Here is a 16514-nt window from a genome sequence, read left to right as displayed (position 1 = left end):
AAAACAAACTAAAACATTAATGGGTGTAATAATACCAAACAAAAAACACCCATGAACCAAATAAGAGTAATTTCATCTCTAACACTTCAAACTCTAGGAGTTTTGCAATATATTGGAGTCTATTCATGGCTATAAGCAAGCCCGAAATTGTTACCACTTCTGTAGGATACATTGGAGGGTCAACACACCCAAAGAACCCACGTCTCCTATCAAACCTTGAACAACTCCAAAATTACTTATTTGGGTTACGATCAGTCCACGATGTCATCTTCATTGCTTGAGCTCAGCATCGACAAACCACCATTATGTTGAGTTCGACACAGGGGAAGCACCATTTGAGAAGTGGATGAAGAAGATGGATTGAAAAATGTTGACGTTACAAGCATTAAATAAGAGGGGTTAAATGAATTGATGAAATTGTCCTCATATGCTTTGCACGTGATGACACTTAACGACTCCAATTTAACGAAATGAACCAAAAAGACGATTCATAAAGAGTTTTCAAACCATAATGACCATAGTCGAAGACCACGTGAACCATTGTTAAAGATTTGTCTATATTTAAGCATACAATTTAAAGAAATAAAAATAATTTTTATATAAGTTGCAGATTTGTGGTTAACATCTTTTTATAAATATACATATATTTTACCTATTAAAAACAAACACCTTCTTAACGATCGAAGTCCAAATAAGATAAACAAAAGAATGAATAAATGATTATCCATTCATGTAATTATCTTTTTAATACTATTAATTAAATAAGATAACTTACATGCAAATAACTATTAAATATCGAAGAAAGAGGGATGTGTTGGGGTTGAAAAATAGCCATATCCGACCCGTTGAGGCGTTGACGGCGTCTCCTTTATTATTATCCCCCAACATTCAACCTTGCAACTGAAATCAGAAACCTTGGGGTTTTACCTTTACTTTCCGCTGTGGTGTACTCTCGCTAAACTCTTCGCTCCCAAAAATCTTTGTAAGTAATTAATTTAAACCCTAACTTCAATTCATGCTTCGCACAGCTTACTTTGAATTTGCACACACATTGTTCTTCGTCTCTCCCCCTTGATGATTCTCGAAGTAGATTAGGTAATCAGTAAAAACCCATGAAAACACAAACAGTTCGATTTCTCCAGTAGTTTTGTTGAAAAAGTTAACAAATTTGACAGTCTGTGGGTGATCATAGCTCGAATCGATTTAATGTTGCTTCACTTTGCTTCGAAGTAGAAAGCACTTATCCCCACTCTACTTTATCTTTTCTACATTATCCGCGTTTCTGCTGTTTTGATTACATAACATATGCTTGTAACTTGCAAGTGTTAGTTTTAAATCTGTGTTAATGACTCAATGGTTACTAGATTTTCAAAGTTTTTTGGGAGTGTAATAACTGCATTGATTTAAACGATATTGTTACTGTATTTTTCTCACTTTATCTTTAATTGGGTTTCTAAATAGGTACATGGTTGGGTGATTCCATGGAGATATATGGTGTTTTCGAACCTCTGACCCCAGCAAAGCCAGTTCCAGCTAGGTCTGGACATAACACTCAGGTAGCATCAACTTCTGGACGAGGGACTGAAAAGGAAAATATAAATGATGAATTTCTATGTACAAGTTCTTTGGGTACTACAGAATATCTGGAAGATAATGGAAATAAGGGGTCTTCTGTTTTGGGTGTAGCTGGAAAGGATCCTATAAGTACTACAACTGATCAAAGTAAGCAATTTTTTTGAATTAGTTTAGTATATTTGTTAGCAAATCAGTGCCGATTTTCCCCTTTTGACTTTTGAGAGTCAAAGCATAGTACTTTCTTTACTTTATTCTACAATCTATATCATTCATATGATGCAATCTTGTATGGTATTCTAGTTAAGATGCTTCTAATGTCTAAATCTGTCTAATATATTGAAAATTTGAAATAGTTTCTTTTTGTGCAGATAACACAAGTTGTATACAAGAGGAGACAAAGAGTAATGAGTCACAATATGGTATCGACAACTCAATTCCTTCAGTTCCTTCTCCATCTGAGACAAAAGATAGTAGGAAGAGGCGTAACAATGGCATTGACTTAAACAAGAAGCCAAATAAAAGAACCCGAATGAAAAAACATAGGCCTAAAGTATATGATGATAGTAAGCCAAAAAAAGTCCAAAAACCTAAAACCCCAAAACCTAAAACCCCAAAACCCAAAACCCCAAAACCTGTAACTCCAAATCGTGTACATGAAAAGAGTGTTCGTTCAAGAAAGGAGAAATTCAAAGAACCAACAAGTTGTATGCAAAAGTCAACCAGTTATGTTGACCAAATAGATTCTCATCATATGTCAAAACTACATGAAGAAGCCATTTGTATGCAAAACACAATGAATTATAACATTGAAGATGTGGAACAAGCTTCTAGGGTTTCAAGAAATGCTCTTATTCCAATGATTCCATGCAAACGTCGTTTGGATTTAAACTATGAAGGAGAATCAAAATCACATGATAAACATCTGAGCTTTAATTTTGACAATGGAGATTATGACTTTTTTGGTAGGATTGTTACTTCTAAGAGAAATACAAAAAGGAGAAGTAGGTTTCAGAAGAAGAGTGTTGAACTTGAAGTTTCAGAGGATTTGTTGGGTGATAATAACAACAAGCAACATTGTGGATTGGATTTTTCGGTTATAGAAAACTTGAAACAAACTAAAAAACATGTTAGAAGGTTTGTTTATGTCTATAAATGCCAAAAGAAAAGAAATTCAAAGACATCTACCTTGCAAGTAAACCAAAGGAAGTGTAGATTAGATCAGTGTCTACAAAGTAGTAGAAAAAGTGGACCCAATTTTCCAAAACTTTTCAAGAAACAAAGGAAGATGAGAAAAAAGGTGACTATAAATCCAAATTGGCTGCTCAAGTTTCTTGATAATAACAAGAAGAAGAAAGAACCACATAAAAAACTCAAGAAAAAAGTGGCAAAAAACAATCTTCTTCTTCTTCCTATTTTTTCACCCATGAAAAAGAAGCGATCTATATTGCAGACTCGTAGAAGAGAGAATCTTGTTGACTTTCCTATTTCTAAAGCAATATCTCTTTATGATGAAAGATTCCTTTTATGTCAAGAGGAAAATTTTCTTCAAATGACTGAATGCCTCCCACTACAAGAGGTTCCTATTCATCAAATTGACAGTTTTACCTCTCTACCCCTGCATGTTCAAGGAGTTGAAAACACTCTTGCTGCTTTAGATTGGCTCCAAGCACAAGAGGTCCCACTTCTTGAAAGTCAAAGTTTGAAAAAAGACCGAAATCGTAAAAGTCAAAGTAGGAAAAGAGACCAAAGTCGTAAAAGTCAAAGTTTGATACCCAAACAAAAAGGTAATCTTGATCACCCATTCTTTTACATTGTCAAAATTATCAAATAACTTATTATATCTTATATTGAGGACATGAAGTATTTACCTTTTTAGTTTTTACTCTTGTTAGCTTTATTGCTAGTATCTGCTTTCTGCTTTATTCGGTCACTTTCCTTATGGGATTTGGATTTTGTTGTTGTTTATATGTTTTACTATGTTTGATGCAGATAGTAAATTGTATTTAAGAGAAATGACAAAGATTATAACAAAGAAGTTAGCAAAACTAGACATAAATGCTGAATGCAAGGCGATTGTGGTAAGAAATAATGACAATAGGGCCCTTGTAAAGACAAAACCTAAGAAAGAAAAAGAAAAAGAAAAAAAGATTCTTGTAAAGGTTGACCTTGATGAAGAGTCGGAGAGAGTTTGGAAAATTGTAATGGAGAATGATGGAAGTCAACCCTTTGAAGAAATGGATAATGATAAAAAAGAATGGTGGGAAAGACAAAGAAATATATTTCGTGGAAGGGTTGACTCATTTATTGCCAAAATGCATCTTATTCAAGGTAAATCTTGATTTTCTTGAAATAAATTAGTGTGCTTTTTCTTGAAATTTGGTCTTTTTTTTGGTCAAATTGAAACAGGTAATAGGCGATTTTCACCATGGAAAGGTTCAGTGGTGGACTCAGTGGTTGGTGTTTATTTAACTCAAAATGTAACGGATCATCTTTCGAGGTATAAATATGTTATTTTTGTTTTTTTATAAATCTTGAATTTCAAATGTGATTTTGGAAACATCCCTTTAATGATTTGCTTCATGTAATCCAATTGATTATTTAGCAAGAGAAATGTTTTTTTCCCTTGTCAAATTCAATTTTTTTATACGTTGTGATATTTAGAATTTTAAAAATAAGTATTTCATGTTTTCAGTTTGAGAAAAAGGGAAAGTGTCAAATGTGATGCCATTGATAATTTGCCATTAAATAATTTTCTACATGCAATCCCATTGATTATTGAATAATATAAATGTTTGCCCTTGTCAAATTCGAAAAAAATTTAAAACCTTTTGATATTCATAATGTCTAAAATAAGTATTTCATCTTTCCCGTTTGAGAGAAAGGAAAGTGTTGCTAAATTTAGCATGTTTTTAGAATAAGAGTGAATTACAAAAATAGTCCCCATGCTTTCTGATTTTTACCATGTTTAGTCCAAAATTGAAACTTCTGTTTTTCAGTTTTGGTTCTTATTTAAAGCTTTCTTATCTATTTTGGTCTTTATTTCAAGCTTCCAGCCTTTCAGGGACCAAAATCGATGTGAAACCTTGAAATTAGGACCAAAATTGAAAAAAGTATCAGTTTTGGACTCAACATGTACAAATCAGAAAGTGGAGGGACTAGTTTTGTAATTTACTTAAAGAATAATTTCTTAACAATAATCTTTCTTTTCAGCTCTGCTTTCATGTGTCTAGCTGCAAGATTTCCAGTCAAATCAAAAAACAAAGAAGTTGTTGACCATGATGAAGAAGTCAACACTAGTCAAGAATCAGTCAAAAGTAATACAGAAATAGTTGAAGGGTTCTCCAATAATAACAAAATGGAGGAAAATATGAGTATTTCATATGCTGATGAGATCAATATGATTCCAACCAAGAACAAAGAAGTTGTTGACCATTTTGAAGTCAACATTAGTCAAGAATCAGTCAAAAATAATACAGAAATATATGAAGGGTTCTTTAATAATAACAAAATTGACCAAAATACAATTACTTCATATGATAATGAAATCAATGTGACTCAAAATACACAGCTTAGCCAAACAGAGGCCTCAAATCTTGAAGATAAATCATGCATTGATGAAAATCCAAAAAGTTTCCGGAACCTTCTAGACCTAATTGAGGTGGACTGTCTTAGAAACTTCTATAACATCGATGAATCAGCACTAGATGAGTGCAAAGTTGTAGAAGAGTCACCCCTTGGAGAAGAAAAGTCAAAGAGCAAAGAAAGTGAGGCTTCGAATCTTGAAGACAAAACATTTGTTGATGAAAGTCTAAATACCTTCCGGAAGGTTCTAGAGACAGAGGAGGCCGATTATCTCAATAACTTTTGTAGCAAGTCAGCACTAAATGAGAGCCATGTTCAAGAAAAGTCAACCCTTGAAGAAGAAAAGTCAACCCTTGAAGAGGAAATGCCAACCCTTGAAGAGGAAATGCCAACCCTTGAACAAGAAAAGTCAACCTTTGAAGAAAAAAAGTCAACCTTTGAAGAAGAGCCGAGAATTGTTGCTCCAATTTCTAGTCTCCAATCCAAAATCATCATGGAACAGGGAGTCAAAGTGGTCAACAACCATGAGAGCAACAAAAAAGGAAAGTCAACCATTGAAGAAGAAAAGTCAACTATTGAAGAAGAGGCAAGAATTGTTGCTCCAATTTCTAGTCTCCAATCCGAAATCATCATGGAACAGGGAGTCAAAGTGGTCAACAACCATGAGAGCAACAAAAAAGGAAAGTCAACCATTGAAGAAGAAAAGTCAACTATTGAAGAAGAGGCAAGAATTGTTGCTCCAATTTCTAGTCTCCAATCCGAAATCACAATGGAACAAGGAGTCAAAGTGGTCAACAAGAAAAAAGGAAAAAAGAAAAGCAAGAAAGAACAAAAAGAGGAAGTGAAAATAGATTGGGAAAAATTCAGAGAAATTTATTCCCAAAATGGAAAAAAAGAAATTAATGAAAATTTCATGGATGCAGTTGATTGGGAAGCAGTTTATAATACTCCAGTTCAAGAAATTGCTAATCTTATAGTTGAACGTGGAATGAATAACGTGTTAGCCATAAGAATAAAAGTATATTAATATTATTTTTTTTATAAAAAAATTATTTAATTACATTTAAATAAACAGAAAAACATAAGTTGACTTTTTTTTGACCTTTTTTTTTCAGGACTTTTTAAACCGAATGGTTAAAGACCATGGATCTATTGATCTCGAGTGGTTAAGAGATATCCCACCAGATAAAGCAAAGTAAGTGAATTAATTTTAAAATAATTATATATAGAGGGGTAGATTGGTAATTTTGTCATATGTTTATAGGGAGTTCTTGTTGAGTATACCGGGAATCGGTTTAAAAAGCGTGGAGTGTGTACGCCTTCTAACACTACATCATAATGCTTTTCCCGTAAGTGTTTCAATTTTTTTTTCCTTACAAATTACAAAATTACAATATTACCCTTCCATTTTGTCCTTGAAGGTTGACACAAATGTTGGACGGGTGGCCACACGTCTAGGGTGGGTCCCACTTCAACCTCTCCCAGAACAAGTTCAAATTCATCTCTTGAACTCGTAAGTTTCACGTATTATTCAATATTTTATTATTTAATTTTACAAAACTATATTAATATTATAATATTTTATTTTATTTTCAGATACCCAATGGTGGACACAATTCAAAAATACCTCTACCCTCGACTATGCACTCTCGATCAAAAAACATTGTAATAGTTAATAATAATAATCAATTTCTTTAAATTATTCATTATTTTACTATTTTACAACGAATCTAATTGAAAGACTTGTGTTGACTTTTGAATATATAGGTACGAGTTACATTATCAGTTAATCACATTTGGAAAGGTACGTTTTCATTTCTTTTCTTTATCTTTTTTTTTTCTTTTCTTTATTTATTTCTATTTATTTCATAAAGTTTATAATATCAATATTTTTTTTATAGGTGTTTTGCACAAAATTAAATCCAAATTGTAACGCGTGTCCCATGCGAGCTGAATGCAGACATTATGCAAGTGCTTTTGCAAGGTATGTCACATCTATTACTATAAATAATAATATAATATAAAATTTAATTAATATTTTTTGTAATTTATTTATTTATTTATTATTTTTTTTTTCCAAATGTAGTGCTAGGCTTGCACTTCCCGGACCAAAAGGAAGTAGTACTGTAACCACCGCAATCATACCAGCACCAGCACCAGCACCACCGCCGCCAACATTGCCGCCAGTAGAACCACCGCCACCACTGGTGGTTGCTGACATGGACATGAAGGACTGTGATTCAAATTCCTATGTTGAAAATTGTGAACCGATAATTGAAATTCCTCCATCTCCAGAGCCTTATGTGGAAGTGAAATTGCCTGATATTGAAGATTATTTTTGTGAATCAGAAGATGAAATTCCAACCATTAGATTAAGCACACAGGAATTTGAGGAGACATTGAAGGAGACGATAAATAAGAAGAATAATTTGTCGTTTCCTGAGACTGATGACGTGTCAAATGCTATTGTTGCTTTGAGTCGTGAAGCTGCTTCTTTTCGTGTAAGAGTAAGACCTATAAAGCATACAGGAAAGTTGAGGACTATACATATTGTGTACGTTTTTTTTTTTTTTTTTTTTTTTTTTTTTTTTTTTTTTTTAAATATATTCTTAAATCTTTATTTTTTTTTGTTTTCTCGACACATATATTACATCTTTTTTTTAATAAATACAGATATGAGCTCCCGGATTTTCATCCGATTTTGGCTGGGGTACGTATTTTTTTAATGCTCAAAATATAACGTTTTTTGGAATAGAAAATTAACTTTTTTTTTTATAAAAATATAGTTTGATGAAAGGGAAGAAGAAGATCCATCGCGATATCTTCTTGCCATATGGCCAGGTATTAATTTTTTTTTTGGTAAAAAATTATTTACTTTTTTTTTTTGAAGAATTTTAATATTGGTTTTGAATATACAGAAATCAGTTCATCCAAAAATATAGAAGAAGAAACAGTTAAAGGAACAATACTGGTGAGGATTTCTTTAAACTTCCATTTTCTCTATTAAAACATTATTATTACTTATTTATTTTTTATTTTTAAATTTGTTTCTTCTAACTAATATATTAATGAACAGATACCTTGTAGAACTGCAAATAGAGGGAAATTTCCTCTCAATGGGACATATTTTCAAGTTAACGAGGTAAATTTATCTTTTTTAAACATCTTTTTAGTTCCAAATTTTTATATTTTTCCAACATAATCATGAAATATAATATATATATTTTTAATTATTATTCAGGTATTTGCTGATGATGAAACTAGCGATGTTCCAATGGATGTTCCAAGACATTTTCTATGGAATTTATCAAGGAGAGATTTAGCTTGTGGGACATCCGCAACATCGATATTTAAAGGTGCGATTTAACACATTTCGTCTTTTACAACTTTTTTTTAGACAAAATTACAAAAACAGTCCCTTTGCTTTCTGATTTATATTCTATCTAGTCCAAAGTCGAAACTTTTTTCAAAATATACAAAAATCAATGCGAAACCATGAAATAAGGTCCAAAATTGAAAACAATAAGACTTCAAATTTGGGCAATTTTTGTGTCTGAACTTTTTTTTTTTATTAACCTTTGTGACTTTCTGTAATCAGCCTTATCAACCGGTGATATTCAGCATATTTTTTGGAGAGGTATGAATTTAATAAATTTTTTTTGTTGGAATTTTTTTTTTTGTAAATGTTATGATGATAATTAATTGGATTTGTATATAATTTTGTTGCAGGATCGATATGTGTGAGAGGATTTAATAGAAAAACAAGGCAACCTCGACCTCTTCATCGTAGGTTTCATGTTTCAACAATTGTAAATTCAACTGGGAACAAGAAAACACCCAAAAAATGAAGTTATTAAGTGATTGGACTAAAACTAATTGTTCTAACGTAAGAGTAGGGAAAGTGTAGGGGCTGATTTGTGCATGTGAATGTAAATAATAAATATATATTACATTAGGTATCAATTATTCTCATCCTTTATGATTTACATGTAGTAGTTAATTTTATAGAGATAGTTTTTATGATTTCCATGCAGTAATTTTTATCGATAGTTTTTATTTTCCATGTCAGATTTTTGTATATAAAATAAGATCTAATCTATATTCAATTTTCGTTAATAAAACCTTTTGTCTTTAAGCCCTTTTGATTTCTTTGATACCATAGATCCAAATTTTGTTTTAAGTATGGACGATTTCAAGATTATCAAAACTTTTAAGAAAGCTCTTAATTTTTCTTAAATCTCAATCAATTCCTTGTCATTGAAAATATTCAAGCCTCACAAAATATTGAGGTGATAAATTGGATGCTGATGAAAATATCGTTTTAATGTTAACATATTGTATCATTAGTGAAGTTGAAGGTTGTGGAAAAACTACAAGAAAACATCAAACGTTTTAATGTTAGCATATTGTATCATTAGTGAACTTGAAGGTTGTGGAAAAACTACAAGAAAACATCAAACGTTTTAATGTTAGCATATTGTATCATTAGTGAACTTGAAGGTTGTGGAAAAACTACAAGAAAACATCAAATGAAAGAACTATATGATGCAAATCAATCAGAAAACCTAAGAAAACTTGGTAATAGGAACATAGCTCAAATGAAAGGTCGTTATAAACGACTTAATGAAAGTGCCAACAAACGAGTTGGTGTTTACTGAGAAGCAGAATGATTATGAAAAATGTTGATAATGAAATTCATAATTTGCATGAGACAAGTGGAAATAAGTTTAATGAGAGTGATTGTTTTTATTGAGGTTATGTGTAACCATTGAAATTGGGATTTACAACTAGATCATGACGCAATACAATCATGTTTAAAATGTGATGTGGGTGATGAAGAAAGTCGTGGTAGCACAAAAAGATCAAGTAGTACAAAAGGAGACTATTATGTCCAATCTAAGACAGAAGCGCAAAATAAAACATTTTGTCGAATTAGTCAACCAATCATTAAATAAGTTGAATTCCATATAATATGTGATTATGTGTTTCTGCTTACATTTTAAATTTTTTTTTTTAAAATTTTTTAGAGTTGACAAATTTTGTTGTAATTCGGTTCATTACAAAATACCGGACACTTAAAGAAATCAAATGACAACCCTTCTTTAATCACAAATTTAGTCGACAAACTCTTGTGTTATGTCATTTGTTGTAGTGGAAAAGTTTGGGAATTAACAACATTTTTATTTTGACATGTAACATAATTACAATAAAAAAACATTAGAACATAATTATATTGCATTACTATACAATGCATTGTAAACTATTTCATACATCTATGACATTGGGCATATTGCTTGCCATCTCTATCCTCTACATGCTCAAAATGCTAATCTTGGAGTTTCAATATACTTTGCTGTGAATCTTCAAGCGGATTGAACATCGCAAGATGAAGCTATTTTTCTTAATCGGTTGAGATTGCAAATACAATTAGAGAGAAGTGATACGAAGGGTATTAAACCAAACGCAACTTATCTGTTGCTACTACAAAAGCTATGTTTAAAATGACTATAATACCCCTAAAACTAACCGTATGGGTACATTGGAAAAGTATAAATTAAAAGAAATAAAATAATAATGAACTAAATAAAAAAGTATCTATGTCTATGATGGGTAATAGTCAAATTACGTTTCTTGACAATGAACCGAAACACCAATTGTCAAGTTTGAATTTAAACTCAACTTCTGATATCGGATTCAATAAACTAAATAAAAAACACTATCTAGTTTGAGAAGAATAAAATATGTTATTATATTTTTATATAATTTTGTCTAAGATATATGAATAAATAAACATCGAAAAACGTCTCGATAAAACGAATAGCATCTTTTGAAAAGTGGTGGGTCGTCTTCAAAAACTTACATCCTCCTGTTCTCCATCAATCTCAAGGCGATCTGATTCCCTCGTTTGAATCTTTTGGTAGAATCCATGTTTTTATTCCAAACATCTTTGTTTTCTTCTTTGGGGCTTATGATCAACACCTCTTTTGTCTCCTTTCCTTTTATTTATTTAATTTTTATGGTATCTAAAGAATTATATTTTATGATTAACGAAGTTCATACTAACTTTGTTTCCACATAGATCATATAAGATTTGAATATTTTGGTATCCTTGGACTAAGCTAATTTGTCATTCGATAAAAATCATAAAACTAGTTTATTATTTTTAATTTATTAACTAACTTCTTATAAGCTAACTTTTGATGGTTAATTTGAGATAGTTTTTGATAAATTTATGGAGCTATTTTATAAATATTTTAAATATACCTTTAATTATATCTATTTTTTAGTTAAATATATAAATGTTTATCTGTATCATTTTACATTGCAATCTAGCTTATAAACTATATTTTTTACCAAACAATATTAATTTTAAGTTAATTTATCAGCTAACAACTAATTTTTAATTAAAAAAATAATTTATAAACTAACTTAGAAATATTCTTTTAGCTAATTTGACAAACATGTCTTTATCATATTATTTATCTACTCATATGGCATCTAGAAAATAGTTTTTCTTGCATCAGTTTCTTTTCCTCTTATGTATATAATTATTATATATGATTACTTTGACTCTATAAATTTAGAATGTAATAATTATTATATATCTTCATGTATGTAAGATTGTAAGTATCCTATGCACATTATTATAATAAGATTTGAGTTGTACGTTTTGGATAAACAATGTTAAATATTGCTTGTATGCTCTTTAAAAAGCTAAACATTCATTAAAATATATTTATTCAAATAAATAAATTATAGAATGTATTTCTAACCAAAAAATAAAACAAAGCGAAACTTTTTCTTAGGCACCAAGTAATCTATAGCAATACATTTATATTAATTCTCAGTAAAAGAATATACTAAGTTATCATATCATTAATTTAATTGTATACCCATCTTATATAACGACATGATAAACTTTAATTTTGTTGATTTATATATTTAATTTGACGTTGATATGTGAAGCTAGCTAGTTGTATTCAAATTAATTTTAGATCGTGCAACATATTATTTATAGAAAATTACAGTTAATATATATCATACATATCTTTGCGGATAGGTTTAAAAAATACATGATTATTTTATTAAGTCACAGATTGTTTCAATAGGTTAACGAATTTAATTGTGTAAAATAATTCCAAAACCTGCTCAGAAAAACTGTAAAAGTATGCATTGTTTCTTTTTAACTTTTGTTTTATCACAAATAATAAATATTAATACAAATTCACAACAAATTATATAACAGTTATTAAAAAAATGTATTGATAGAATTGATAAAACCCCCCCTGAACACAAGTTGGTTTGATGATTACTTGGCTTTATGTCCCCATCGATCCCTTTCACTTTGTTCTCCATCTACGAGATGACTGATGATGATGATATCAAACTCTAAGCATCTTATTCACTTGTCACACTACCACCTAGGTTACCAGCTTATCATGTTCAGTTTTTGTTTTTTCTATTTCTTTTTTGTTTTGCTATCACCTAAATTTGTTAGATAAGAATTATCTAAAAGAAACTAGAAAAAGCAAAATACAAGGCATGTTCTGTTGCGAATGTTTGATAGCTTTTAATAAAGGGAAATTGACTATTCTAACCACTTGTTTTTCGAAAAAATAACCATTTCAAATTCGGGTAAACGGACAGTAATTATGACCCGGTAATATGGTTCACCTATAAATTCCATTTAACCTTTTGGGACTACACTTTGACATCTTTTGTTTCAGACTAAACTTTGACATCCCATTCCGGACACCTCTACAACTGAGAATGTCTTCCGATATCAGTTTTATTTGTAAGTTTCAAATTTGTTTAAAATTAAATGCATTTATTTGTGATTATACGTTAAAAAATGTTTGGTTTGCACAATTATATAGGTATTATAAGGTCTGTGAACTTTAATCTTGTTAAGACAATTATAGGATTATTTAGAGTTATACATCTATACTGCATGATACATCGTAATAAAAACCCTAATTTTTGCTACTCCGGAACGTGTCTGGAATCTGAAAAACAAGCCCGAAACACGAAAATCATGTCCGAAATATAATGAAATGGGTCTGGAACTTTTTTTTTTCAGAATTTTGATCCTGAATACCATACCCAATTTTCGGATTCCGGAACATACATACAAAAATCCTAATTCCAGAATACAATAAAAAACTTTAATTCCGGAATACAATCAAAAACCCTAATTCCACTCTGGAACATACATACAAAAATCCATAAATAATAATTCTTTTGATTGTAGTACGATAGAACATACGCAATGATTGTTACTACAACCTGTAGACCTGAACTTGGGAGCGTGCACATGCCGACGGGTGTCGAATGTCACCCTTTACTATGTCACTATCTTATGTGCAAGGAAGCTACTATTTTTGATCCAGTTGACCTAGAAGAAATTTTATTTCCAGTTGGCGACTATCGGGTTTGCTTCGACAGGAAAGCATTCTACTTGGTCACCGGCCTGCGGTTCGGGGATTATTTCCATCCCAGTTCTGATTTTGCAGCATTTAGAGAACACATGTTTCCATTTGTGCCATTTTCACGTTCAATGAGTATGGATGACCTTACGAATGTGTTCAATAACTCACTTCATCATCAATTAAGCAATGAAGACGTGGTAAGAGTCTCCATGATGTATATATATGCTAGAGCAAAGATTTTTGGGGAAATACCTGCGACAGACAGTTACTAACGAACATATGACACTCGTCTCTAATTTACAAGAGTTTAACAGATATAACAGTTTTTTACCCACATTATATCAAAATGATACATATACTTATTAAGTGTTATTTTTTGACATAGGTACCCATGGGGCATATTGATATGGTATTTCACTTACACACAGCTGCGTATTGTGTTTGATAAGATTAAGGACCATTTGAACCCAAATTCGGCAAGAATCAGCAGTGGACACACATATACTCTGCAGAGATTTGTCTATGCATTTAAGGTATGTACACTTGTAACATCCCCCTCTGGCACGTATCACAATATTGTCCACTTTGGGCCACTCGGCACGAGGACTTCCCAGGGGGTCACCCATCCTGGTACTACTCCCGCCCGAGCACGCTTAACTGCAGAGTTCTTATGGGATCTGCTGCCCTCACGGCTTTAAAACGCGTTGTGATAGGGAAGGTATCCACACCCCTTATAAGGAATGCTTAGTTCTCCTTCCCAGCCGATGTGGGATCAGATCTAACCCACTTAGTTGTAACAACCCGGAATTCCAGGTATCGTTATATTTATGATTTTGGGTGTTTTAAGAGGGGACTCGGCGAGTTGGAGCTCAAACTCGCCGAGTAGGATCGCGGATCTGGTCGCGGGTTCGCGACTGGACTCGGCGAGTCCGGATATGGACTCGGCGAGTCCGCGCTGTTTAGCGAAACCCTAACTTTCCAGGTTTGGGACATATATAAAGGGGCCTTATGGCCGTCATTGTTCACCCCAGTCCTTTGAGCAAAACCCTAATTCGAGTGTGAGCATCTGGAGCAAGGTAGAAGACCATTATTGATCTTGGAAGTGTTATTTTGCAAGGAGGAGGAGACTTGGTTAAGGGAACAACAGGAGAAGCTATATTCTGAGAGTTGGGGACACAGAGCAACATTATTCAGGTAATATTTTCGAGTTGTTCCCTTCTATGTTGATGTGTATATGGATTTAGGGTTTATTGAACCCTTTTGTGGCTAAATCGAGTGCTTCCTTAGTCCCCCAAGTGATTGGAAACCTATATCGGGACCCTTGGAAGTCCAGAGTGTCCCATGCCTGAGCTTTTCGGGAATCAATGGGGTTTTGGATTGGAATCCTTATGCCTTAGGTCAAAACGTCAATTACGAGTCATGGGGTGTATTATGAGCACCGAAATAAGGACCTTACGTGATGAATCGGTCTAGGAAGGCCAGACCTATGAATTGCCGGAGCAGATCTGACCTTAGAAAACAGTTTGAGCGGTTGCATGGCATGGACTCGCCGAGTCCGATGAACAGACTCGGCGAGTAGCTTAAAGATTGCCGTAGAATGGTCCTGTCCGGGTTATGGATTGGATCGGTGAGTCAGGGCGAGTTAGAGGGGGTTAACAGGTGGTCTGAGTCGAACTGGGACTCGCCGAGTTGTTCTTCAGACTCGGCGAGTTGAGTCGGGGTGGCCCCGCGATTCTTCCAGGAGGAACTCGTCGAGTCAGGGGGATACTCGACGTGTAGAAAGGGAATCTTAGAGAGTTGGTGAGAACGTCTAGACTCGCCGAGTCGCCCTAGCGCTCGCCGAGTCCGATCAAAGTTGACCGTTGACCAGAGTGGACCTGTGTTGACTTCTTAGGGATAGTCAACATTAGAGATATAAAGTGTTAACTAGGGACATATGATGTTATAGGAGGATTAGAGCTCGGAGAATCGGGCACGAGGGATTCCCAGGATTGTGAGATATCGAGACACGCGAGGTGAGTCTTCTCACTATACTTTACCTTGAGTATGTAACCAGAGTTATGTGACAGAGTATTTGTATGCTATGTATGATATGTGTTGTACTGCATTATTTCTATGTGATTTATGCTGTGCCTGTTTGCAGAGTTGGAACCGAAGGGTTCCTAGAGTTAGAACCTGAGGGTTCACAGAGTTGGGTGCACGGACCCATAGAGTTATAGCCTCGAGTGGCTTATATGTGTTATATGTGTGGTATTTTGGGGAACTCACTAAGCTTCGTGCTTACAGTGTTTGTGTTATGTTGTTTCAGGTTTCTTTCAGTATCACGGGGCGGCACCGGCTTGATTGTACACACCAGAGAATGAGTCATGATTTGGAGGATCCTGGTTTTCTATATAAGTGAAAATGGAGTTCCGTTTTGTAATTTGATTATGAATGAGATTTTTAAACTAGTATATTTAAGAATAAAATGATTATCTTAAACGAAAATTTGTTTTGAAATTTACGGTGTTACAATTTGGTATCAGAGCCTTGGTTTGAGGGATTCGGATGCGCCTTTGAGTAAATCTGGACTCAAACTGAGGAAGTAAGAAAAGTTTTCAAATAAATAGTTTTCTAAAAGTGAATAAGAGTTCAAAGAGAAAGCAAGAAAGAGCAGTGTGTACAATCAGTCAGAGCCCGAACGGTGATTTCCCAAAATACCCTTACTTTTGTGTTATGAGATATTTATGATGCACTTTATGAGATATTATTGCATGCTAGAGACAGGCTAGGTATTTCATATCTTAGGACTAGAGTGGCTTGATTTGTGATGCCTTAGCCTAGGACTTGTTGTTATATGTGTTATGCTTTTGAGTATGTGATGAGTGAGAGTATCCAGTTAGGACCCATGAGGGGTAGAGTTACAGAGTTCAGTGGTACTTCCGAGGA

At 33.0% G+C, this 16514-nt stretch overlaps 1 protein-coding gene across 2 annotated transcripts; it reads left to right on the top strand.

Moving 5' to 3' along the window:
• The first annotated feature begins 834 nt into the window (after nucleotides 1-834).
• LOC111885812 (DNA glycosylase/AP lyase ROS1-like) lies at nucleotides 835-9143 on the top strand. 2 transcript variants are annotated; one of them, XM_042900269.2, is made up of 20 exons: nucleotides 835-982; nucleotides 1462-1722; nucleotides 1944-3359; nucleotides 3565-3903; nucleotides 3982-4072; nucleotides 4786-6175; nucleotides 6273-6352; nucleotides 6422-6506; nucleotides 6579-6670; nucleotides 6754-6822; nucleotides 6925-6961; nucleotides 7059-7141; nucleotides 7244-7711; nucleotides 7831-7867; nucleotides 7944-7998; nucleotides 8076-8128; nucleotides 8234-8299; nucleotides 8399-8513; nucleotides 8756-8794; nucleotides 8887-9143. In XM_042900269.2, the coding sequence occupies exons 2-20, from the start codon at nucleotides 1482-1484 to the stop codon at nucleotides 9003-9005; spliced, it is 4875 nt and encodes a 1624-aa protein (XP_042756203.2). In that variant the 5' UTR covers nucleotides 835-982; nucleotides 1462-1481; the 3' UTR covers nucleotides 9006-9143. The 2 variants fall into 2 exon arrangements, with proteins under 2 accessions (XP_042756203.2, XP_052625344.1); XM_052769384.1 differs by having other exon boundaries at nucleotides 1929-3359.
• Nucleotides 9144-16514: the final 7371 nt, after the last annotated feature.

Source organism: Lactuca sativa, chromosome 3 (genome assembly GCF_002870075.4).
Source record: "Lactuca sativa cultivar Salinas chromosome 3, Lsat_Salinas_v11, whole genome shotgun sequence".
Lineage (NCBI taxonomy): Eukaryota > Viridiplantae > Streptophyta > Magnoliopsida > Asterales > Asteraceae > Lactuca > Lactuca sativa.
This window is presented reverse-complemented; position numbering and strand designations above follow the sequence as displayed.